Below are 23,848 nucleotides of genomic sequence, written 5' to 3' on the forward strand. Positions count from 1 at the left end.
TGAATATCTCCAATTTCATTGAGCAGAATCTCTGAGTCAGTCCCCTCCACCTTGACCCTTTAAACTGAGATAATAATTGAATGAATAACTGAATGACCATTCTTTTTGGAACCATTTCAGCAAGTCCAGATGGTTAGCAGACCACATGTGGTCTAGTGTTTCCTAGAATCACACAAGACAAGGCCCAGATGCCTGGGAATCATGGTCAAAACTGGTCAAGGCTTTTCAGTAACTGCCTGACTGTTCAGTAACCAGTCCTCAGTCTGGAACATGAAACATCCACAGTATTCCGTTTTTTAAGTGTCCTCGTTTCAGAAAGAGAATGTGTGCACATGTAATTCAAGACCCAAAACTGTGTATACTCTGACTTCTCTTCACATAGAATAAATCTTCTGCCTTTTTCTAAGGGGGGTGGGGGGGAGACACAAAGCTGTACCAGGCAAAGAGGAATGCTTCTCTCTGTCCTCCCCAGGTAGTAGGGAGTCGCACGCGCTGCAGCCTGGGTATGGCTGTTATGTTTTTAGCTGATGGGAAACTTAGCTGATAGGATGTGAGAACCACAAGGGGGAGGATAGAAAGGCTGAGCAAACCAGCAATGATGTTCTATGAGGAAGCACTCAGGACTGGGAGGTGCCTGAAGGCTGACGGAGGCGTGAGAATATCGGACTGTCATATCTTTAACAGCTGTCAGAGACACTGCTTCTCTAAAAAGGTCACCGATGGACATATTTGTCAGTTATCTTGGGAGGTGACCTTTGTAGAGGTCAGAAGTTAGGAGTCACATGAGCCTGAGAATCGTTGATGCAAGATGTGAAACGAAGCTGACCCCCCAAGAGGTGTGTGACAAGCAGGCAGGAGTGACTGTGATGTGGCAGGCAACCTGTCACTGCAAATGACCCTGCCTGCAAGAACTACCCCCTCTTGAGAGTGATGCTCAAACCGTGGGACCCCAAGACCTCTCAGAGAAGCCTTGAGGTTCTGTAAATGGATCTGGCTGAGAAATGAATGCTTTCTGAACCACTGTGACTTCACATAAGATTCTATTTTCCCAACAGTTTCACTGCTAAAAGAAAGTTGAAAAACTACTACTATATGGTATTAAAAAAAAACCAAAACTAGTATTATTTGAACAGTAAGAAATAAAACAATTACTGGAAAAGACTAATTTTCAAATAGGATAACTGGTTAAGATTTAAGACAATGGCTCTGAACTAATAGGGACTATTAGTTCTGGGATAGCCTTGTGTGCTAAGTTGCTTAGTGTCCGACTCTGTGCGACCCCATGGACAGTGGCCCACCAGGCTCCTCTGCCCATGGGATTCTCCAGGCAAGGATACTGGAGTGGGTTGCCATGCTCTCCTCCGGGGGATCTTCCCAACCCAGGGATCTAACCTGCGTCTCTTACATCTCCTGCCTTGGTGGGCAGGTTCTTTACCATTAGCGCCACCTGGGGTAGCCTTGCATGTGTGTGCTTAGTTGCTCAGTCATGTCCAACTCTTGGTGACCCCATGGACTGTAGCCCAGCAGGCTCTACAGGGATTCTTCAGGCAAGAATACTGGAGTGGGTTGCCATGCCTTCCTCCAGGGAATCTTGCCGACCCAGGGATCGAACCCAGGCCTCCCACACTGCAGGCGGATTCTTTACCAGCTGAGCTACCACGGATAGCCTTAGTATTTCAAAAAAAAAAACAAAACCTTCCCACCTATACAGAAGGGAGAGATGAAGAGTCCAGTGATTCTGAAATGTTCTCCGTGGGGCTCCCATGCTGATAACCTCTCCCTATACTCACAGTCAGAACATTTCTATTTTCATCTATTTTATATACTGTGCTTCTATTAAAGCACCATGAGTTTCCAATTAAAAAGTTGGAAACTGGTTGCCCGGGTTAAATCTGATGGATTTCAGATGCGAACCTCTTGCTTTTAAGTTTCCTACATACACAGAGATTCAGGTAGATGCTCTAGTGTGAAGTTTTACTAAAGCAAGGTTTCGTAACCTTGGCGTTACTAAGCTGGATAATTCTGTGTTTCGGCAGGCCATCCTGTGCACTCTGAGATGTTCAGCCTGCATCTTACTAGACATCAGTAGCACCTAGTTGTGACTACCAACGTCTTCAGACATTGCCAGATGTCCTCTGGCGAACAAAAATAGGCCCCAGTTGAATACCACTGGTCTGAAGAAATCACTCTTGCTTCTAACCTTTTACTTAAAAAGCATGGGTATTTCTAATAAAAGTTTAACTGGGCTCTCAATCTGAAAGAGAAGTCACATAACTCTGACTAGGAAATTATGCCATCATTACCATTCCTAAATTTAAAAGTATGCACGCATTTTAATACTGGAAGGTATTTATGAAAGTTTGAAATTAGAATAATCATTAATTATATACCCCTTGTTGAAACAATCCTTGTATTATGGATTTTTCCATTTTTGAATCTTCATCCATTTTTGAAACAAAAGGAGCAACTTTTTCCTGTGCAAATCTTTTAACTGTAGGGGAAAAAAATAATAATAAGTCTTTATTTTATAAATCTGGCATGTATTACTTTAAAAAAAAAAAAGAAAAAGAAAAAAGGAGGACTTGAAATTAATGACAAAAACTCCATTCACAAACTTAGGAGAACACCTCCCCCAGCCCTGTCACAGGCCGTGTGATCTCACAGCAAAGGCCTCGTCGCGACCTGAGGAGGACGGTGGTGAATCCGAGCTCACTTACCTGTGCTCTTTATCATCATCTCCTCATCTGTAAACGTTTGCAGAGGGGCAAGAGGTAGTCCATTGCTTTTTGCTTTGAGCTGAGCTTCTGACTGAGAAGAATTTAGGGCATGAGGAGTTTTCCAGGAAGACAGGCAGGTTGGGAAGTTTCTTCGTAGCTGTGGGAACAGTCGCCATTGAGTAGGGAACACACGCATACACACGAGGGCAGAAAAGCACATCAAGAGGAGGGAACGTCAGCTCCTTTGGGCATTAACTTGACAAACCCACCCTTACAACTTCTTTCAGCAAAATAAGGGAGATTGGCCTGGAGCGTTAAGATTCACCATCCTGTGACCAAAAAACCACAAGTTGGTTTATCCGGAAAGGAGCTGTTCTAAAGGAATACGTCTCTCCATGTAATTACTTCTTCAGTTCAGTTCAGTCGCTCAGTCGTGTCTGACTCTTTGCAACCCCATGAACCGCAGCATGCCAGGCCTCCCCGTCCACCACCAACTCCGGGAGTCCACTCAAACCCATGTCCATTGAGTCGGTGATGCCATCCAACCATCTCATCCTCTGTCGTCCCCTTCTCCTCCTGCCCTCAATCTTTCCCAGCACCTTCGAGGAAACAGAACTTTCCAGGTAGAACTCATTCTTCAAATGACACATTTCTGTAACTTCTTGGCTAGGAAAACCGGACTCTAACAGTACTGACTGATTACAGTGAAGAGAATTCTCTCATGGGGCAGGAATGTGTGAGGGCCTAGGGACAGCTGAGGGAGCCGAGCATCCCAGCTGCCCTGCCTGGCTGCAAGGAGCTCTGCTTTTTGGGTTTCTGTGGACAGTGTTTTTTTTTTTCAGCTTCTCATTAATTAGTACCAGAACATACAGGTTAAGAAAATGGGTTCCGGAGTCCGGAAGAACAAGTTTCAGTCTGGCTGCTTACTGTGTGATCTTGAAGTGAAAAGTTAAAGTCGCTCAGTCGTGTCCAACTCTTTGTGACCCCATGGGCTATACAGTCCATGGAATTCTTCAAGACAGAATACTGGAGTGGGTAGCCTTTCCCTTCTCCAGGGGATCTTCCCAACCCAGGGACCGAACCCAGATCTCCTGCATTGCAGGCAGATTCTTTACCAGCTGAGCCACAGGGAAGCCCAAGAATACTGGAGTGGGTAAGCCTATCCCTTCTCCAACAGATCTTCCTGACCCAGGAAGGGGTCTCCTGCATTGCAAGCAGATTCTTTACCAACTGAGCTATGTGATCTTGGGCAGGTGGTTTCTAACCTCTCTGTTAAAATCTCTCAGTCTTAGTTTCCTTTCCTGTAAAAATAAGGATAGTAACCTTTTGGAAAGCTTTGTGGAAGCAATCCACATCAAGGGTTTAGCATGGTACCCACTGTATAGTAGGAACTCAACACTGGTAATGAATAACTCTCCTCTGATCCATAAGAACACAGCAGTGGTGGTCTAACAGAAGTAGTCAGGGTTGTAACAGTGAAACTGCAAGGCCAGCTCCTCCTGCCATTAGTGTGTCCCCCTGTCACAGGGTCTCAAATCCTTCAACTCCTGGTCAACAATGGCTTTGTTGTTGACAGAAAGAGAGAGACCATCCGATTTTAATGAAAAGAAAAGAGAGAGAGACACACATCTGATTTCAAATGCTTGTAAGTCTGTTCTCTATGTCTGCATCTCCATTGCTGTCCTGCAAGTAGGTTCATCAGTACCATCTTTCAAGATTCCATATGCATGTGTTAGAGGGTGGGATCAGAGAAGGCAATGGCATCCCACTCCAGTACTCTTGCCTGGAAACTCCCATGGACGGAGGAGCCTGGTAGGCTGTAGTCCATGGGGTTGCGAAGAGTCGGGACACGACTGAGCGACTTCACTTTCACTTTTCATTTTCATGCATTGGAGAAGGAAATGGCAACCCACTCCAGTATTCTTGCCTGGGGAATCCCAGGGGTGGGGGAGCCTGGTGGGCTGCGTCTATGGGGTCGCACAGAATCAGACACGACTGAAGCGACTTAGCAGCAGCAGCAGCAGAGGGTGGGATGAATTGAGAGGATAGCATGGAAACAGATACATAACCATAGCAAGTGGGAATTTGCTGTGTGACACAGGGAGCTCAACCCAGGGTTCTGTGACAACCTAGAGGGGTGGGATGGGGTGGGATGGGGTGGGATGGGGTGGGAGGTGGGAGAGGGGTTCAGGAGGGAGGGGACATATATACACCTGTGGTTGATTCATGTTGATGTGTGGCAGAGGCCAACACAATATTATAAAGGAATTACCCTCCAATTTAAAAAAAAGTGAAAAACAAAAAGAGTACATAGGATATCTCGTATCACTTGTACCTGGGAAGAACCCAGAAAATGCTAGGCAGATGGAGGTAAAGAAGATGAGAAGGAGCACAGACAACCATGGCTTGGGATGCAGGAAATCGGACATCGGGTATAAGGGTATTAAAAGATAGGAAGTTAAATGAATGGATAAGTGTAAACTGCATAAATGAAGAAATTATATGAAGATGAATTATTTTGGGAAAAAAAATGCTTGTTATACCTTCTCAATATTTTTCTGTAGAATTTTAGTACAGGGGAAACAAATGAGGAATTAGTTTTTTCCTGAACACAGACAAACAAAACATGCCAAGTGAAAGAAGCCAGCCCAGAAGATCATATATTTATGTAAGTCTCTTTATACGAAATTTCTAGAGCAGGCAAATCCATGCAGACACAAAGTGGAGCAGTGGTTGCCTGTGGTTCAGGGCGAGAATGAGGAGTGTCTGCCAAAGGACACGGCGATCTTTTTGGGGTGATGGAAATGTTCCAGAACCGGACTCTGATGATGGCTGCACATCTCAGTGTACTTACTGAAAACTATTGTATTATACTCTTAAAAAGCATGAATGATGTTGCTGTTCAGCTGTTCAGTCGTGTCTGACTCTTTGCGACCCCGTGGACTGCAGCACACCAGGCTTCCCTGTCCTTCACCATCTCCTGGAGCTTGCTCAGACTCATCATCATTGAGTCAGTGATGCCATCCAACCACACTATAATTACACAATGTGAATTATATTGCTATGTAAATTATACCTCAGAGAAGCTGTTAAAAAAATTAGTGTTTTCCTTTCAGCCAACAAAAATTAACAGAATATACTGAGGATCTGTCAAATGCCTGCGAGCACATAGGGACAGAGTTCTCCAGCTGCTGAGAAGCTGAGGGCACCGTCAGGACAAGACAGAGTTCATGGAACAGGCAAGAAACAAAGTCAAGCTTTGCAAAATTAAAAAGCAAATGTAAAGTTGAGAAAAAAATGCAAACGAGGCAATCCGGGACTATGCCCACAAGGCACAGCCAGCCCCCATTAAAAATATAGAGGAAGGAGTAGCACTTTCACAAAAAAAGAAACCCAGGAGACCAAATTCTTCTTAAAACCTGGAGACAGGGGTCTCTCCAAGACCACCTGTTGTCAAAATGAAAGGGCCCCTATAGAGTACTTTTAACCACCCCTATTGGGCTGGAAGAAACACAAGCTGGAATCAAGATTGCCGGGAGAAATATCAGTAACCTCAGATATGCAGATGATAGATACCACCCTTATGGCCGAAAGTGAAGAAGAACTAAAGAGCCTCTCGATGAAAGTGAAAGAGGAGAGTGAAAAAGTTGGCTTAAAGCTCAACGTTCAGAAAACTAAGATCGTGGCATCTGGTCCCATCACTTTATGGGAAGTAGATGGGGAAACAGTGGAAACAGTGTCAGACTTTATTTTTTTGGGTTCCAAAATCAATGCTGATGGTGATTGCAGCCATGAAATTAAAAGACGCTTACTCCTTGGAAGGAAAGTTATGACCAACCTAGATAGCATATTGAAAAGCAGAGACATTACTTTGCCAACAAAGGTCCATCTAGTCAAGGCTATGGTTTTTCCAGTGGTCATGTATGGATGTGAGAGTTGGACTGTGAAGAAAGCTGAGCACCAAAGAATTGATGCTTTTGAACTGTGGTGTTGGAGAAGACTCTTGAGAGTCCCTTGGACTGCAAGGAGATCCAACCAGTCCATCCTAAAGGAGATCAGTCCTGGGTGTTCACTGGAAGGACTGATGTTGAAGGTGAAACTCCAATACTTTGGCCACCTCATGAGAAGAGTTGACTCATTGGAAAAAGACCGTAATGCTGGGAAAGATTGAGGGCAGGAGGAGAAGGGGACGACAGAGGATGAGATGGTTGGATGGCATCACCGACTCAATGGACATGAGTTTGGGTAAACTCTGGCAGTTGGTGATGGACAGAGAGGCCTGGCGTGCTGCAATTCATGGGGTCGCAAAGAGTCAGACACGACTGAGCGACTGAACTGAAATGAACTGAATTGCTGTCAAACTGCAGGGGATATCTAGTTGGGTACACTTGTCCAGACTAAAGCTTTTACCCTCAGAAACCCTGCAGGTCACAACAGAAAATAGTATACCTGTGAGCCAGAAGAAGCTCTGAGATACGTGTTCAAAAGACAGGCACCATCGGACAGCTAAGTAAAATGATGTAGTGTGCTGGCTCCAATTTAAAGCCTTATGGGGCCTTGGAAATGCTCTTGTCCCCTTGTATGACATGGTTCTTGACAATTGTCTGACCCTTGATAATCTTCTGGCAGAACAACTACTTCCTGCTGCACTTGGACCAATGTGCCAGAACAGATAAAAGTTTATATTAAGGAAATACAAGCCTAGGCTGCTTATTTAACTTATATGCAGAGTACATCATACGAAATGCCGGGCTGGATGAAGCACAGGCTGGAATCAAGATTGCTGGGAGAAATATCAATAACCTCAGATATATAGATGACACCACACTTATGGCAGAAAGCAAAGAGAAACTAAAGAGCTTCTTGATGAAAGTGAAAGAGGAGAGTGAAAAGCTGGCTTAAAACTCAACATTCAGAAAACTAAGATCATGGCATCTAGTCCCATCACTTCATGGCAAATAGATGGGGAAACAATGGAAACAGTCAGAGACTTTATTTTCTTGGGCTCCAAAATCATTGCAGATGATGACTGTAGTCATGAAATTAAAAGACACTTGCTCCTTGGAAAAAAAGCTATGACCAATCTAGACAGCATATTAAAAAGCAGAGACATTACTTTGCCAACAAAGGTCCGTCTAGTCAAAGCTATGGTTTTTCCAGTAGTCATGTATGGATGTGAGAGTTCGACTATAAAGAAAGCTAAATGCTGAAGAACTGATGCTTTTGAACTGTGGTATTGGAGAAGACTCTTGAGAGTCCCTTGGACAGCAAGGAGATCAAGCCAGTCCATCCTAAAAGAAATCAGTCCTGAATATTCATTGGAAGGACTGATGCTGAAGCTGAAGTTCCAATACTTTGGCCACCTGATGCAAAGAACTTACTCACTGGAAAAGACCCTGATGCTGGGAAAGATTGAATGTGGGAGGAGAAGGGGACGACAGGGGATGAGATGCTTGGATGACATCACCAACTTGATGGACAGGAGTTTGAGTAAGTTCCAGGAGTTGGTGAAGGACAAGGAGGCCTGGCAGTCCATGGGGTCACAATGAGTCAGACACGATTGAGCAACTGAACTGAACTGCACAAGCCCAGGCAGAGAGGCTTCAACTGAACAAGCCCAGGTGATACTGCCTCCCTTATCAACATTAAGGAAGACCATAGTTAACCAGGTTCCTTCTCTTTTTAGGTCCTTCAATGGCTATTGTTCTCCTTTACATCCCTTGCTTGTTTAACGTTTTGGTTAAGTTTGTGTCCTTTTGGCTCCAACAGCTTGATGTAAGGCTCATGATGGCTCAAGAAACTCAGCCCATTCCAGTGGAGAGTGGCCCAGGTCCCTACAGGTCCTTTGACCAGTCAGCGAGGGACTTCTACACCTCTAGGGTAGGGTAGGGTCTGCGGTCCCTGTCCAGCAGGAAGAAGTTTCAGAAGAAGAGACCTTCAGCATTTTAAGAACAACAATGTAGAGTCTCTCAGTGGGCAACAAGACAGGTCTGGGATCTGGGACCCTTTGCTGCACTGCTGCAAAGCTTATATCTGAACAACCTCTCCTCCATCAATAAAATACAGAGAAACTATTTGGGATGAAAAATAACTGCCTGCATGAGCAGTTAGGGCAGATGCTGGGCAAAAGATACAAAGAGACCGAAAAACCCAACTGCCACTTCTAAAGAGCCTGGAGCAAAAGCATGCCCCAGCACACAACACCACCTAAGGGGTGGGCAGACCACCTAAGTAAGCCACCCCTCCTACCTGACCCCTGGACACATCCCTACCCTTTCCCATATAAGGAACAAGCTCAGCCTTCCTTGGTGTGCAGAGCAAGCAAGGGAGCTTGTTGGTTTGTTCTCATACAACCCCACCCTGCAGCAGGAGTCCCACTAAAGCCTCGCCTGAAAAAAAAAAAAGCATATGTAGTAATATATTGCAATATATTTTCTTAATAGCTTTGAGTGTTCACTGAAAAGCTTATTGATAAAAAGAGGAAAAAAGAAACAAGAGTCACCATGTCTGACATCACTGTTAACCTCACCTACATATGGGTTAGTCTTTGCAGTTCTGTGCCTAAGAGTACATGCAGTCTACTCTGGGTTCTCCTGGGGAAAAGAAATACTGGCCAGTCAGGGGGAAAAAAATGTGTCCATCTCAATTTTTCTAGCTGATTTTGTTTTGAGAATTAGGAGACAGATAATTCAGGACAAAGTTGCATGGACCTTTTTTTTCTCATTAAAACACAGAGCTGAGATATGAAAACTTGGAACTAGATAAAAGGAAGCGGGAAGACACCGCCTTCTTTCTGTTGAAACAGATGACAAGAATGAAATCACAGGATAAGAAGGAGTGAAGTAAGAAATGCAAATATGAAGGGGCCCTCCCACCCGACCTCTGCGGGGTGGGGCAGGGGAGTGTTGCTAAGCAGCAGAAGGAGACAGAGTGATCAGCAATAGCAGGCACAAGGAGGGAAGAAGAGTGGGAGAAGGGGACTGGAGTTGAGTGTGGGTGCCCTTCTGAGTGTGGGTTCAGCGGCCGGATGGGGCCCTCAATCTATATTCAAATGAATGAAAGAATGGGCCAAGCTACGTTCTCCACAAAATGCTCTGGAATCTTGCCTGTGACATGTCAAAAGCTGTAATACACTGCCCCCATTTCTTATTTCTAGAGGAGATTTGCTTCACTAAACCCACTACAGAACTCGCTGTACATCATCTTTCTACCAAAGCTGATCTTCAGCAGAAAACCCAGCACTGAGAAACTTAAGATGCCAGGGGGTCTTACTGTACCCAGTTTTCCCCACTGACACAGTTGTGACCCCCTTAGCCTCAATATTGCTACTGACAAAGTATATGACTGTCCAACCCATAGCAGTTACTTTAGACACAAGATAACAGGGGCAAACGTACTTTAAAAATGTGGTGGACAAGTATAGGAGATTACTGAAGATACTCATCATAAAATAGTGGCTGTATATGCTAAGTGAATGGAATCCATTATAAACCAAAGCACTGAAAGATAACACCTCTCCTTTTGGGAAGGAAAAAAAAAAGATTTCCTTTTAATACGGCGATTCTTAATAAAGGAGATGTCTCCTTGCCTTGCCTTTAACAGCTCAGCCCAAGGTTTCCACGATGATTTTCAACTGCCCCCTGCCCTTCAGTGTTGACCTCAGCCTCTGCAATTTGGTGTCCACTCCATCAAAATGATTTTCCACGGTTATAACCCATTGCACCACATCATCACATTTTTTTGTATAGAGCAGCAATTGCTAGCTGAATGGAATAATGGTTATTTATGCCTTGCCAAATACTTTTCGAAGCTTGAGTCTGATCTGTTTCCTACTCAACCGCCCAGAGTTCTGCTGCAGTCAGAAGTACTAATGATCATATCTGGGGTCTGCAGGCTCCTATTGGCCGAACAACAAAGCCCATGAACATAGATGGGGGAAAAACTATATTTTATTTCACTAACCTCTAACTGAAATATTAGAGATTATGCTAATATTTGATTCAGTTCAGTTCAGTTGCTCAGTAGTGTCCGACTCTTTGTGACTCCATGAACCACAGCACGCCAGGCCTCCCTGTCCATCACCAACTCCCGGACTCCACCCAAACCCACGTCCATTGAGTCTGTGATGCCATCCAACCATCTCATCCTCTGTCATCCCCCTCTCCTCCTGCCTTCAATCTTTCCCAGCATCAGGGTCTTTTCAAATAAGTCGGCTCTTCGCATCAAGTGGCCAAAGTATTGGAGTTTCAGCTTCAACATCAGTCCTTCCAATGAACACCCAGGACTGATCTCCTTTAGGATGGACTGGTTGGGTCTCCTTGCAGTCCAAGGGACTCTCAGGAGTCTTCTCCAACACCACAGTTCAAAACCATCAATTCTTCAGTGCTCAGCTTTCTTTATAGTCCAACTCTCACATCCATACATGACCACTGGAAAAACCATAGCCTTGATGTTATTAGATAATGCTAATCAAAGAAACCAGTATTCTTTGAATGTTGGCAACAAGTTACAGTAGTTATTATCTGTGACTGTCACCAAAATAAATCACAGATACCTTTACATCAGTTGAAATATTGTTGGGGGCTCATCAGCACGTCAAAATTATAATAGTTTTCCAAACTTCTGTCAGGTCTTACTTAAGAAGCACATATTCTTGTATCGTAATCTAAGGTATATGTATCACTTTTATGGTAACTGATTTCCTTTGTGATCCTATATATTTTATGCATTTTAAAACATTTTGAGAAAAGGTCTATAAACACAACTACATTGCTATCCACCTTCCACAAACAGCACAAAGAAGCTTACGAATACCCAACTGCTGAGTGTTCTGGTGAAACCTGTTGAACTCATTGAGTGAATCGCAGCCCTTCTCTGCCGAGTTCTAGCTAACAAAGTGCTGTTGGAAACATCCTTAAAGTGTTTCAGTCAAGAAGCTTTCACACGTCTGAAAGGTAAAAAGGAAGACAGAGGAGAGGTCTTTTCCAAGGACACAATTGGATATAACAAGACCTTGCACCCTAGTAGACAGTGGTCCTCACCCCCTGTGCCTTCCTGGTTCTCCTCACTGCACATGTGCAAGAATCATTTTTCTTATTCCATTAAGCACCAGAGTTCACAAGAGTTCATTCTAGCCAGTTTTTCTTGTTTTAACTTCTGACAATGAGAAACCTGGCTATCGGCTCATGATCTAGGATGAATTTGCTTATTCAAACCCAGCACATATATGAAATCATTTCAGAACACACTACACAGTGAGAATCAAATTAATCAGAGTGCCTGGGTCCAGTTCTGTCTTTAGCCCCATGTACCCAGTCAAAAGACTGCTTCTGAAAGTTCTTTCTTCACCCCATCTCAGTGTGGTTGTGTGATTCACTTGTAATGATTCTAAGACCAATTCCAACATCTGAGGGGCTTCCCCACACCAACGAGCAACTTTCCAGCGCCAACTGAGGGTCCCTCTATTCAACTCGATTTTGACACTACAGACCTGTGAAAGCAGCTCTTCTGCCCTTTTCCCTTTCCCCATTTCTGTCCTCCTCTTCCCTTCAGAGAACCTACTTAAAGAAATGAGAGCACCAAGCAATTTAACCTAACTCCTGACTTACACTCTCCTGAATGCACACCACGCCTTGCCTACCCTGCTGATTCTTTTCCAAGAAGAAAAGACTAGCTCTTTAACCCCAAGATAACATCTCAAGAGAATCAGCCACTCTGCACACAGTGGAGGAGGAGGCAGAATCCAACCTTCTGCCTCAGGGATTCACTGATATTCTTCCCTCCTTTCCCCCCTCTTTAAAAACTGTCAGGGCAGCCACTATGGAAAAGTGTGGAGACTCCTTAAAAAACTGGGAATACAACTGCCATATGACCCAGCAATCCCACTGCTGGGCATACACACCGAGGAAACCAGAATTGAGAGAGACGTGTGTACCCCAATGTTCATTGCAGCACTGTTTATAATAGCCAGGATATGGAAGCAACCTAGATGTCCACCGGCAGACGAATGGATAAGGAAGCTGTGGTATATATACACAACGGAATATTACTCAGTCATTAAAAAGAATACATTTGAATCAGTTCTATTGAGATGGATGAAACTGGAGCCCATTATAGAGTGAAGTAAGCAGAAAGAAAAACACCAATACAGTATACTAATGCATATATATGGAATTTGAAAGATGGTAATGATAACCCTATATGCGAGACAGAAAAAGAGACACAGATGCATAGAACAGTCTTATGGACTCTGTGGGAGAAGGTGAGGGTGGGATGATCTGAGAGAATAGCACTGAAACATGTATATTACCATATGTGAAATAGAACACCATTCCAGGCTCAATGCATGAGACAAATTCTCAGGGCTGGGGCAATGGGATGACCCAGAGGGATGGGATGGGGAGGAGAGTGGGAGGAGGGGTTCAGGATGGGGAACACATGTAAACCCATGGCTGATTCATGTCAATATATGGCAAAAACCACTACAATATTGCAAAGTAATTAGCCCCCAACTAAAATAAATAAATTAATAATAATAATAATAAAACTGTCAGGGCTGAGCAGAATCTTTGGAGGTGGTCTCAGGACATGAACCCACCTTTCCCCCAGATTTCCAGCTTTTCCGATTAAAGCATCTTTCCTTTTTTCTGATGCTTGCCTCTTGATTATTGCCTTTGAGTAGCAAGCAGCTGAACTCGAATTCATAACAGATTTTGGCGCCCAACATGGGGTTGGGCTCTGGTGATGTCTAGTTCCCTCGGGCTTCCCGGGTTGGAGCTGCCAGTTGCAGTGATTCGCACTTAAAATGGTGCATCGTAAAACTGCTTAATCTTCAAGAAGATTCAAAGAAAGGATTTTTTGACAACTGCAGGTTTTTAATAACTTTTAAATCATACTGTTGAACTGGGTAAGATATACAAAAAGTCTAATGGAAACTGATTTCATAAAACTGTTAAAAAGAAATTAGTTGACTTGAATACACTGATGAATATGGTTATAATTTTTCAGTTTTGTAAAATACTATTGGCTTCTAATCTTATTTTCCCAGATATGAGGTAAAACTTTCCCCTTAAGCTAATTATGACTGACAGCAATTTGGTAAATTATACATTTGTTAGCAGATTTGAAACATTTTTCCCTCTCCACCTGATCCCTCCAGAGACTGAAAACGCTTACGTTCCCAGCAGCTTTATCAGGAAAATTAGGAAGGCCACATCTTAACAGGTGCAAAAATCTCACAGTATTTTGGGGATCTCAAAAAGCAAGGAATTCACCTAAATCCATAGCGCAAAAATAGATTATAAGCCCTTGGTATGGTTTTCCTGGCCCTGAGACTCCTTATGAAAAGTTTTGGCAGAGCCAATTTAAAGGAGCCAATATAATCAATTAATCAGATTCATTTTACAAACAAGTTTAACCTTAATTTGGTTATATTTGATTAAAACAAGGGTCATTTTAGATAGAGATGTTCCAATGGATATCCAATTCTGATTCTGCTGAGTTCAGTTGCTCAGTCATGTCCGACTCTTTGGGACCACATGGACTGCAGCACGCCAGGCTTATCCATCCATCACCAACTCCCGGAGCTTGCTCAAACTCATGTTCATCGAGTCAGTGATACCAGCCAACCATCTCATCCTCTGTCATCCCCTTCTCCTCCTGCCTTCAATGTTTTCAGCATCAGGGTATTTTCCAGTGAGTCAGTTTTTTGCATCAGGTGGCCAAAGTATTGGAACTTCAGCTTCAGCATCAGTCCTTCCAATGAATAGTCAGGACTGATTTCCTTTAGGATGGACTGGTTGGATCTCCTTGCAGTCCATTGGACTCTCAAAAGTCTTCTCCAACATGGTAGTTCAAAAGCATCAATTCTTCTGCACTCAGCTTTCTTTATAGTCCAACTCTCACATCCATACATGACTACTGGAAAAACAATAGCTTTGACTAGATGGACCTTTGTTGGCAAAGTAATGTCTCTGCTTTTTAATATGCTGTCTAGGTTGATCATAGCTTTTCTTCCAAGGAGCAAGTGTCTTTTAATTTCATGGCTACAGTCATCATCTGCAGTGATTTTGGAGTCCAAGAAAATAAAGTCTCTGTTTTCATTGTTTCCCCATCTATTTGCCATGAAGTGATGGCACCAGATGCCATGATTTTAGTTTTCTGAATGCTGAGTTTTAAGCCAGCTTTTTTCACTCTCCTCTTTCACTTGCATCAAGAGGCTCTTTAGTTCCTCTTCACTTTCTGCCATAAGGGTGATATCATCTGTGTATCTGAGGTTATTGATATTTCTCCCGGCAATCTTGATCCAGCCTGTGCTTCAATCCAGCCCGGCATTTCACATGATGTACTCTGCATATAAGTTAAATAAGCAGGGTGACAATATACAGCCTTGACATACTCCTTTCCCAATTCAGAACCAGTCCATCGTTCCATGTCCGGTTCTAACTGTTGCTTCCTGACCTGCATAGATTTCTCAGGAGGCAGGTATGGTGCCTGATTCTGATTCTATTAACCGAGCTCTAAGACCCACTGCTCAGATAGTTCCTTGTTGTCATGCTACGTATCTGTAAAGTTTAATCAAATTATTAAAAAAGATGCTCTATGCTTGTTTCAGAAGTTTGTCCCAGCAATCAACCTTAGGATGAATAATAGATGCCCCATGACCTGTAGCCCTGGGGTTAAATATACTGGAAGTGAAACGAAGTGAAAGTCGCTCAGTCGTGTCCAACTTTTTGTGACCCCATGGACTGTATAGTCCATGGAATTCTACAGGCCAGAATACTGGAGTGGGTAGTCTTTCCCTTCTCCCGGGGGTCTTTCCAACCCAGGGATTGAACCCAGGTCTCCCGCACTGCAGACAGATGCTTTTACTGTCTGAGCTACCAGTGAAGCCCAAGAAAAGTGCTAAATTCATTAACTTGAGATGTCCGGTTTTCTTTAAATTAACAGAAATCTTTTGATGGTCCAACTACCTGGTCTTTGTTGCAAAAGCTCCTATGTATCCTGGCTCCTCCCCTTCCTCTCTGGAGTGGTCCCTCAGAATGAGCCAAGGGGCTGCATTCCAGCCTTGAAGTCCTCAGAATGTTCTCCGAATAAAACATAATTCTCAACTTTCAGGTTGTGCATTTTTTTTTTCAGTTGACAGGTGATTCTAATATGTAATAATAGCATGAGCTGGAATTTGTGGTTTCCATGTTTGACTTTGGAGAGTAAAAACTCAACCCCCTCTTACAACTTTCTAAAGCCAAATGATTCACTTGTCCAAGATAAATGATCCACGAATGTGCCTTCCCTGATCCCCCTACACCACACCTCCAGCTGCCCTACTTAAAACTTTTTGGTTTGACCAGATGTTCAAAAAAGCTATTGCCTTATCCCCATCCAGCCTCCCATAGGGGAGCTTCTTACACACCCTTCTGGTATTCTTCACAGACAAACATAAAGCAAATAGAAACACACTTGTTTATTTTCCTCCTGGTCCTTCTAAAAGAGAGCACACTGTGTATCCTATTCTGGTTTCTCCCAACCCCAAGGAGCAATATATTCTGGAGAGGTTTCTAACATGTAACAGAATTCCCTTTGTTTTCATTAAGCAATGCTGCAACAAGGAAGTTCTTTGCTGTGAATGTGTCCATCTGTACCTTGACTGTGGACTTGGTTATACAAATCTGCAGGAGATAAAATACCACAGAAATATATGTACACATTTCTTTGGAAGAGAACTTCTCTACCCCTTTGGGTTCTAATGGTAGGGGTTGGGGTGGGGTGGGGGCGCTGAAAAATAACTGATAATAGATTTACAGGAGAAAAGAAAGTTTGTTTATATCTGCAGAGGTACTTTCAGGAGGCTCTGTTTAAATATAGATAATGCTTCTTTTTTGAGGCTGCTGAATGGTCAAATGGTTTAGGGTTACATTAATTTTCATACCATTTTGGTCGGTTGTTATTTCCTTGTTATTACAATAATATCAATTTTCTGGTTTCAATAATTGTACTACTGAGATGTAACTATGGGAGAATCAAAGAGTGATGGACAAGGGAATCTCTGTCTCTACTATCTGTGTTTATGTAACTTTCTGTGAATCTAATTACATATTTCAAAGTAAAGTTTCTTTAAAAGATGCTGCAAAGAGTAACTTTTGATCTACATGATTTCACATCTGTGCATTTTACTTCTACCTGCAGCATAAGCTGGAAGAGGGAATTCTCTAGCATAGGGCAAAATAAATTCAAAATACGGATATATTTTCTCTAATTGCGCTTTGCAGCAGTTAAACCATTCTCCCTCCCATTAGCAAATATATCATGGTTCCTATGTCCCTAGTATCTTCCCAAAACAGCAAGATAGGCCATTGGTAGGCCAACGTTTAGCTCTCTGCATGCCTCTCATAGGTTAAAAAAAAAAAAAAAAAATTGTGTCATAGTGTTCTTATACTTGTCTCCATTTATAAGTCTGCACACAATGGTGTGATCACTCACCTAGAGCCAGACATCCTGGAATGTGAAGTCAAGTGGGCCTTAGGAAGCATCACTACGAACAAAGCTAGTGGAGGTGCTGGAATTCCAGTTGAGCTCTTTCAAATCCTAAAAGATGATGCTGTGAAAGTGCTGCACTCAATATGTCAGCAAATTTGGAAAACTCAGCAGCGGCCACAGGACTGGAAAAGGTCAGTTTTCATTCCAATCCCAAAGAAAGGCAACGCCAAAGAATGCTCAAACTACTGCACAGTTACACTCATCTCACACACTAGTAAAGTAATGCTCAAAATTCTCCAAGCCAGGCTTCAGCAATACGTGAACCATAAACTTCCAGATGTTCAAGCTGGTTTTAGAAAAGGCAGAGGAACAAGAGATCAAATTGCCAACATCTGATGGATCATCGAAAAAGCAAGAGAGTTCCAGAAAAACATCTATTTCTGCTTTATTGACTATGCCAAAGCCTTTGACTGTGTGTATCACAATAAACTGTGGAAAATTCTGAAAGAGATGGGCATACCAGACCATCTGACTTGCCTCTTGAGAAATCTGTATGCAGGTCAGGAAGCAACAGTTATAACTGGACAGGGAACAACAGACTAGTTCCAAATTGGGAAAGGAGTACGTCAAGGCTGTATATTATCACCCTGCTTATTTAACTTATGTGCAGAGTACATCATGAGAAACGCTGGGCTGGAAGAAACACAAGCTGGAATCAAGATTGCCGGGAGCAATATCAGTAACCTCAGATATGCACACCACCCTTATGGCAGAAAGTGAAGAGGAACTAAAGAGCCTCTTGATGAAAGTGAAAGAGGAGAGTGAAAAAGTTGGCTTAAAGCTCAACATTCAGAAAACTAAGATCATGGCATCCAGTCCCATTACTTCATGGCAAATAGATGGGGAAACAATGGAAACAGTGGCTGACTTTATTTTTTTGAGCTCCAAAATCACTGTAGATGGTGACTGCAGCAATGAAATTAAAAGACGCTTACTCTTTGGAAGGAAAGTTATAACCAACCTAGACAGCATGTTAAAAAGCAGAGACATTACTTTGCCAACAAAGGTCCATCTAGTCAAGGCTATGGTTTTTCCAGTAGTCATGTATGGATGTGAGAGTTGGACTATAAAGAAAGCTGAGTGCCGAAGAATGGATGCTTTTGAACTGTGGTGTTGGAGAAGACTCTTGAGAGTCCCTTGGACTGCAAGGAGATCCAACCAGTCCATCCTAGAGGAGATCAGTCCTGGGTGTTCATTGGAAGGACTGATGTTGAAGCTGAAACTCCAATACTTTGGCCACCTCATGAGAAGAGCTGACTCATTTGAAAAGACCCTGATGTTGGGAAAGATTGAAGGCAGGATGAGAAGGGGACGACAGAGGATGAGATGGTTGGATGGCATCACCGACTCAATGGACATGAGTTTGGGTAAACTCCAGGAGTTGGTGATGGACAGGGAGGCCTGGCATGCTTCAGTTCATGGGGTAGCAAAGAGTCGGACACGACTGAGCAACTGAACTGAGCTGAACTGAAAGAACTACTTTAAAAGTAAATTAACACAGTGGGCTATAATTACACACCTATCAGAATGGCTAAACTAAAAGAGTTTACTGACAACTACAACTGCTGGCAAGAAGGAGGAGAAACAGGATCTCTCATACCCTGCTGGGAGGAATGGACAATGTTAGGGCTAAGGCGAAAAACAGTTTCAAAGTGAAAGTAAAGTGAAAGTGTTAGTCACTCAGTCCTGACCAACTCTTGGACCCCATGGGCTGTAGCCCACCAGGATTCTCTGTCCATGGGATTTTCCAGGCAAGAATACTGGAGCGGGCTGCCATTTCCTTCTTCAAAATATATATGAGTTACTCCAAAAAGGAAATAGAAGAAGAGAGGAGGAAGGTCCTTCAGACCAAGGTTTTTTAGATAATACATACAAGATTAAATGTCAATTTGCTTGATTATGGGCTTCCCAGGTGGCTCAGGGATGAAGAATCCGCTTGCAATGTAGGAGATGAAAGTTCGGTCCCTGGGTCAGGAAGATCCCTGGAGGAGGGCATAGTAATCCACTCCAGTATTCTTGCCTGGATAACCCCATGGACAGAGGAGCCTGGCGGGCTATATAGTTCATGGGGTCACACAGTCAGACATGACAGAAGCGACTTAGCATGCATGCACGCGCTTAATTATGCTCATTGCTTGTTATTGCTTTAAGTTAATTAACCTAATCAAGACGAGAACTGTGATTTTCTGATGTTTTTATGCTCCATGAGAGGATAAAGGCGTAATATGGCATATAAACAGTTCTATAGGTTGATAAGTCAATTAACACAGAATTTAGATTTGAAAGATATGGCTCCTAGTCAATTCTGACTAAACATAGGATATCCATTTTAAGATCTGACATAAGTACTGCATACCTCACTGAAGGTTTTAAAGTTGATCCTTCCTCTGTTTTAATATGCTTGAGCCAAAACTTTAGCAACAGAATCTCTCAAATCCCTGCATGCTTTCTCTCCAAACAGTAGCTTCTCTCCTAAGGTGTTCCCCAAAACTACTGAACATGTAACCTCTCCCCTCCATTAGTCTCTAGCTCTTCATTCCAGTCACTAGTAGTTCCTAACAATGCCACCACCTTCTAGAAGAATAGCAGACTGCCTCAGGAGTAGGCTAAATCAACCAAGACAGAGCACAGTGCCAGGAACCAGCATAAAGGAGACCTGTTTGCCTTCTGTCTAACCTTTGCAAGTCAGCACGTTCTCCTTCCTAAACTACCAGTGCACAAAAATGAAAGCAGAGACTAACTTCCCTTTATTTCCAAAGGAATCTTAAAAGAAGGAATTATTAATTAATCTGTTTTTTTTAATTGTGCAGTTAACTTGGGTCCAATACCTTCCAGGAGCTGGGAATTTCTTTGACCCTTCCTCCTCTTCAGGGAAACCAGGCTGGTAGCAGAAAGAATAGTTAAGATCAAAGTTAGCACACCTAAATTCCAAAACAGGCATGGCATAGTCCAACGCCAGGAGGGGCCAGGTGGCTGCCAAGCCGAATGACAACAGTACTAGCGCCTCAAGCAGTTCTTCGTGGTTCAATGAACCAAGTTCATACCCTGCCTCAGTTTTCAATCCAGTATCTCCATAAATTTGCCCTGAGTTAGGGGGCTGTATTTGGAACTTCTCAAAAAACATTTGCCTTTGCTTTCCGTAGGTTGTTTTATGTGGCACAATCTCTGCTTGTACTTCTGCTCTTATGAAAGGACTGAAATAGCCCTCTCCTTTTGCTCCAGTTCTGAATAAAGCACATTTGCCACAAAGCCTCCTCAGACATCCTACATTTATTCTTCTTTTGCTTTGCCTTTCTGCAGCATTCACCCAGAATGGTCTGTAATGTACCCCAAGAGGCACAGACTTGTGCTCTCTGGAGCTTTCAATCCCTCAGATTCCCATGCTCATCTGTGACTTCGGCTAATACCTACTTCTTTAGTTCTTATTTTTCTGATTTCCAGATCTTCATCCTACCCAGCTTCCCAAACTCTCCAGAGATACATTTCACTGACATTTTAAAAAATTGAAAGTCTAACAGAGAATTATTTTCCCTCTGTTCCCCCTAAATTACTTTTCCTCCAAACATCCCAATCTTTGCCCTTCACTAAGCCACTTCATTTAGAAAATGTGTAATTTCTCCATCTCAATGGGAGTCTAAGATAGGGTTAGTACTCAAGGATTGTAAAAGAAAGGAGAAAGAATCTTATGACTGCCAGAGAAGATCTTTATGGTTAGTCTTTGAGGCACCTGAGAGAAAGGAGGGTGGCAAACAAATTGCAAAGAAATACCGTCCTTTCTGTACTGAAAAGTAATGGCATTATAAATGCTGTGTTTTAGTAAACAAAAAAGGCTGTTGTCTGTGACTGTGGGCAATGTTGTTTGGGCTACACTCACTGCTATAGGAACAAGTACAGACAGACATAACCTCTGAACATGGTAGAGTCTTGCCAGCTGAATTCGTTCATCCCTCTGCAAGCATCACATCAGCTAACCTGGCACAATTATTCCTCATTGCAACCTCCATACCTTTGTTAATACATCTCCTTGGTCTGGAACCTTCACCCCTCTGAGTTTAATTAAACCTAAGATACCCCTTTTTTTGGTGCTTACGTCAAGCCCCACCTCCTATAAGCACATCTCTCTGAGCTATTTATTTAGCACTGGCAAAATTCAGGCAAGGCAATAATAAGCTAACACTTAAAGAGAGCCGATTATGCTGGGCACTGTTTCAAGTGCTTCACTCACACCTACATAGGAATTAATTTAATCTTCACAATGATCCCACTGTATAAGTACTGTTATTCTCCCCATTTTACAGGTCAAGAAACTGAGACCCAAAGTAGTTAAGTAAGCTGACCATGACCTGAACGATCAGTCTATGGAAACCACATTCTAACCCACCTGCTACAGGCAACATCCCATCCGTCAAATTTTGCTAACTTATGTAAAAGAGCTCCAAGTGAAAGTGAAAGTCACTCATTCATAACTCATTGCGACTCCATGGACTATATAGGCCATGGCATCCTCCAGGCCAAAATACTGGAGTGGGTAGCCTATCTCCAGGGATTGAACCCAGGACTCCCACGTTGCAGGCAGATTCTTTACCAGCTGAGCCACAAGGGAAGCCCAAAGAGCTCCAAAGGCCACAATAAAACCAACAAATCCAAACAATAGGCTTTTGATATCTCTGAGGAAGGGGAGGCACTGGTGCAGGAAGGTGAAGTTTAGAAACAGACTGTGGAGAAATTAACTGACAACATGGAGTTGGTCAGGCTCTCCTGTCCCACTCTCTCCTGGTCTCATACCTTAAGTTCTGCAAACAATGATATTCTGACCTTGGGCCTATGCGCCCACTTGGCCATGGGCCACTTTTGTCTGTCTTAGTATATCAGTAGTCTTTGAAGACTCCTTGCTGCTGCTTCCTCTGACCAGAGAATAAACATGCCTGCAGTCCCCACAGCTCCTCCAGTCTTCTTCCAGCTTCCCAGGTCATGCCTTATCTACCCTGGGTTCAGTGAACAGTGTGAGTGGCAAGACACAGACCAGTTAGAATACCAGCTCTACCACTTTCTAGTTAATCGACTTCAAGCAAGTCAAGTCACTTAACCTTGTTTAGCGTGAGCCTCTGCGTCTGAAAGATTATAAACTACTTTTTAGAATGGTTGTGAGAATTAAATGAGATGATACAGGTAAAGCACCAAGCACACGGCTGCCACATAGTATGTGATCAATAAATGTTGGCTCTAGAACATGAAGAGGCTCAAACTATGAAATATAGTGACCTTTCTTTGCTAAAGTATTACACAATGGTTATAAAATGGTATTAAATAGTAACCACAAAAACGTAATTCTTTGCAACAATACACTAATGTGATTTTACTAATTTCCTTAATACCGCAAGCCTGTAAAAGAGTCAAACGTTAATTATCTCTAATGAAACAAAAAGAGCCTTGCCTCTGGGTATCAGACTGAAACAGCAGAGGGCCTATAACTCACTAAAGGCAAATGCAAATAAGTATAAAAACGCAAACAGCCAGCAGTGGGAAAGTTCCCATAAACTGCACCAACAAACGGGAGTGTATTGGGATAGTTCTGGAAAGGGCGTCATAAGAGCTGAAGGTTCAATGTGATGAGAACCCGACGCAAGAGTCTACAGTTTTTGGAGGTCTGGAAAGCGGAGTTCGGTACAACTCCTGGGAGGCAGGTTTCAGTTCCCTTTCTAGATAGAGGGATAGGAAAGGGTTCCCCTGTGCCACGATGAGCCTACCCGTGCAAGATGCTCTCGTCCCAGCCGGATTAAAGGGCAGAGGAAATTCTCCTTCTGGGCCGGTAAGGCCCACCAACTCTGCGGTCCCTTTCTAACTCTGGAGCAGGGCCGCGTTTATTAAAGAGGACAGGCGTGAACACTGCGCAGAGTGAGACTGCTCACATTTCAACAATCTTTTTAGGAGGGAAGGGTAGGCGGTGAAAATGTAAGCATTGGGAAAAGCCGGCATCAGATAAGTGACATCTCGGCAAAATGCCTCCAAAGATTCTCAGGACCCAATGGCCTGCAAAAGCTTCCTTGCAGCTGTTGTCTCTCCGACCCCATGCAAGGTTGACTGCTCCTCCAAAGAAGCTCCTAGACCAGCCCCTCGCCTACTTCTCACCAGCTGCTACTCCCAGCCTTCCTTACAGAAACTGAGGCCGGTTGGACCAGAGGCCTGGAGAGAGATCGGGGTCGTGGCCCGCCCGCGGTGACGGGTCTTGGGACAGACCTGGCGGAGGGAGGGAAGCGCGGGTTCGGGACAGGGACCGGACACACACCACCTCCCCACCCCAGTCCTGTTAGGAAAAGACCCCTCTACCGCTGCCAAGGTCATCCGGGACCCCCCAAGACGCCGGCCTCGAGCACACTCACCAGCGCGCCGCCGCGCAGCAGCCGAACCGTAACTCGCTCCATCAGTGCTAGAAAGCAAATGCTAGTGATCCGGCGAAGACGTGCGTGAGCACGGCCCTTGGGCCGCACGCCAACACCAGGAGGCAGGTAGAGCCATAGCCCCGCCCACTCACCCTGTGCCCCCACCCTCCCTTGTTCCGCCCCCACCCTCCCTTGTTCCGCCCCCACCCTCCCTTG

At 43.7% G+C, this 23,848-nt stretch overlaps 1 protein-coding gene across 6 annotated transcripts in view; it reads right to left on the reverse strand.

Moving 5' to 3' along the window:
* ACADSB (acyl-CoA dehydrogenase short/branched chain) overlaps positions 1-23,848 on the reverse strand; it is a 45,551-nt gene that overhangs the window by 21,177 nt on the left and 526 nt on the right. For 3 of the 6 annotated variants that reach the window (XM_081573429.1, XM_081573428.1, XM_081573427.1), the window contains exons 2-3: positions 2,718-2,874; positions 2,391-2,491 (exon numbers count right to left, since the gene is read on the reverse strand). In XM_081573429.1, the coding sequence (XP_081429555.1) occupies positions 2,391-2,491; positions 2,718-2,736 (120 nt within the window). In that variant the 5' untranslated portion in view covers positions 2,737-2,874. Of the gene's footprint in view, positions 1-2,390; positions 2,492-2,717; positions 2,875-23,632; positions 23,790-23,848 lie in introns of those variants that run through there. The other 3 variants (XM_081573426.1, XM_081573424.1, XR_014077771.1) reach the window with 2 other exon arrangements.

This window comes from Giraffa tippelskirchi, chromosome 2 (genome assembly GCF_054371585.1).
Source record: "Giraffa tippelskirchi isolate mGirTip1 chromosome 2, T2T-mGirTip1v1.2.pri, whole genome shotgun sequence".
In the NCBI taxonomy this organism is placed as follows: domain Eukaryota; kingdom Metazoa; phylum Chordata; class Mammalia; order Artiodactyla; family Giraffidae; genus Giraffa; species Giraffa tippelskirchi.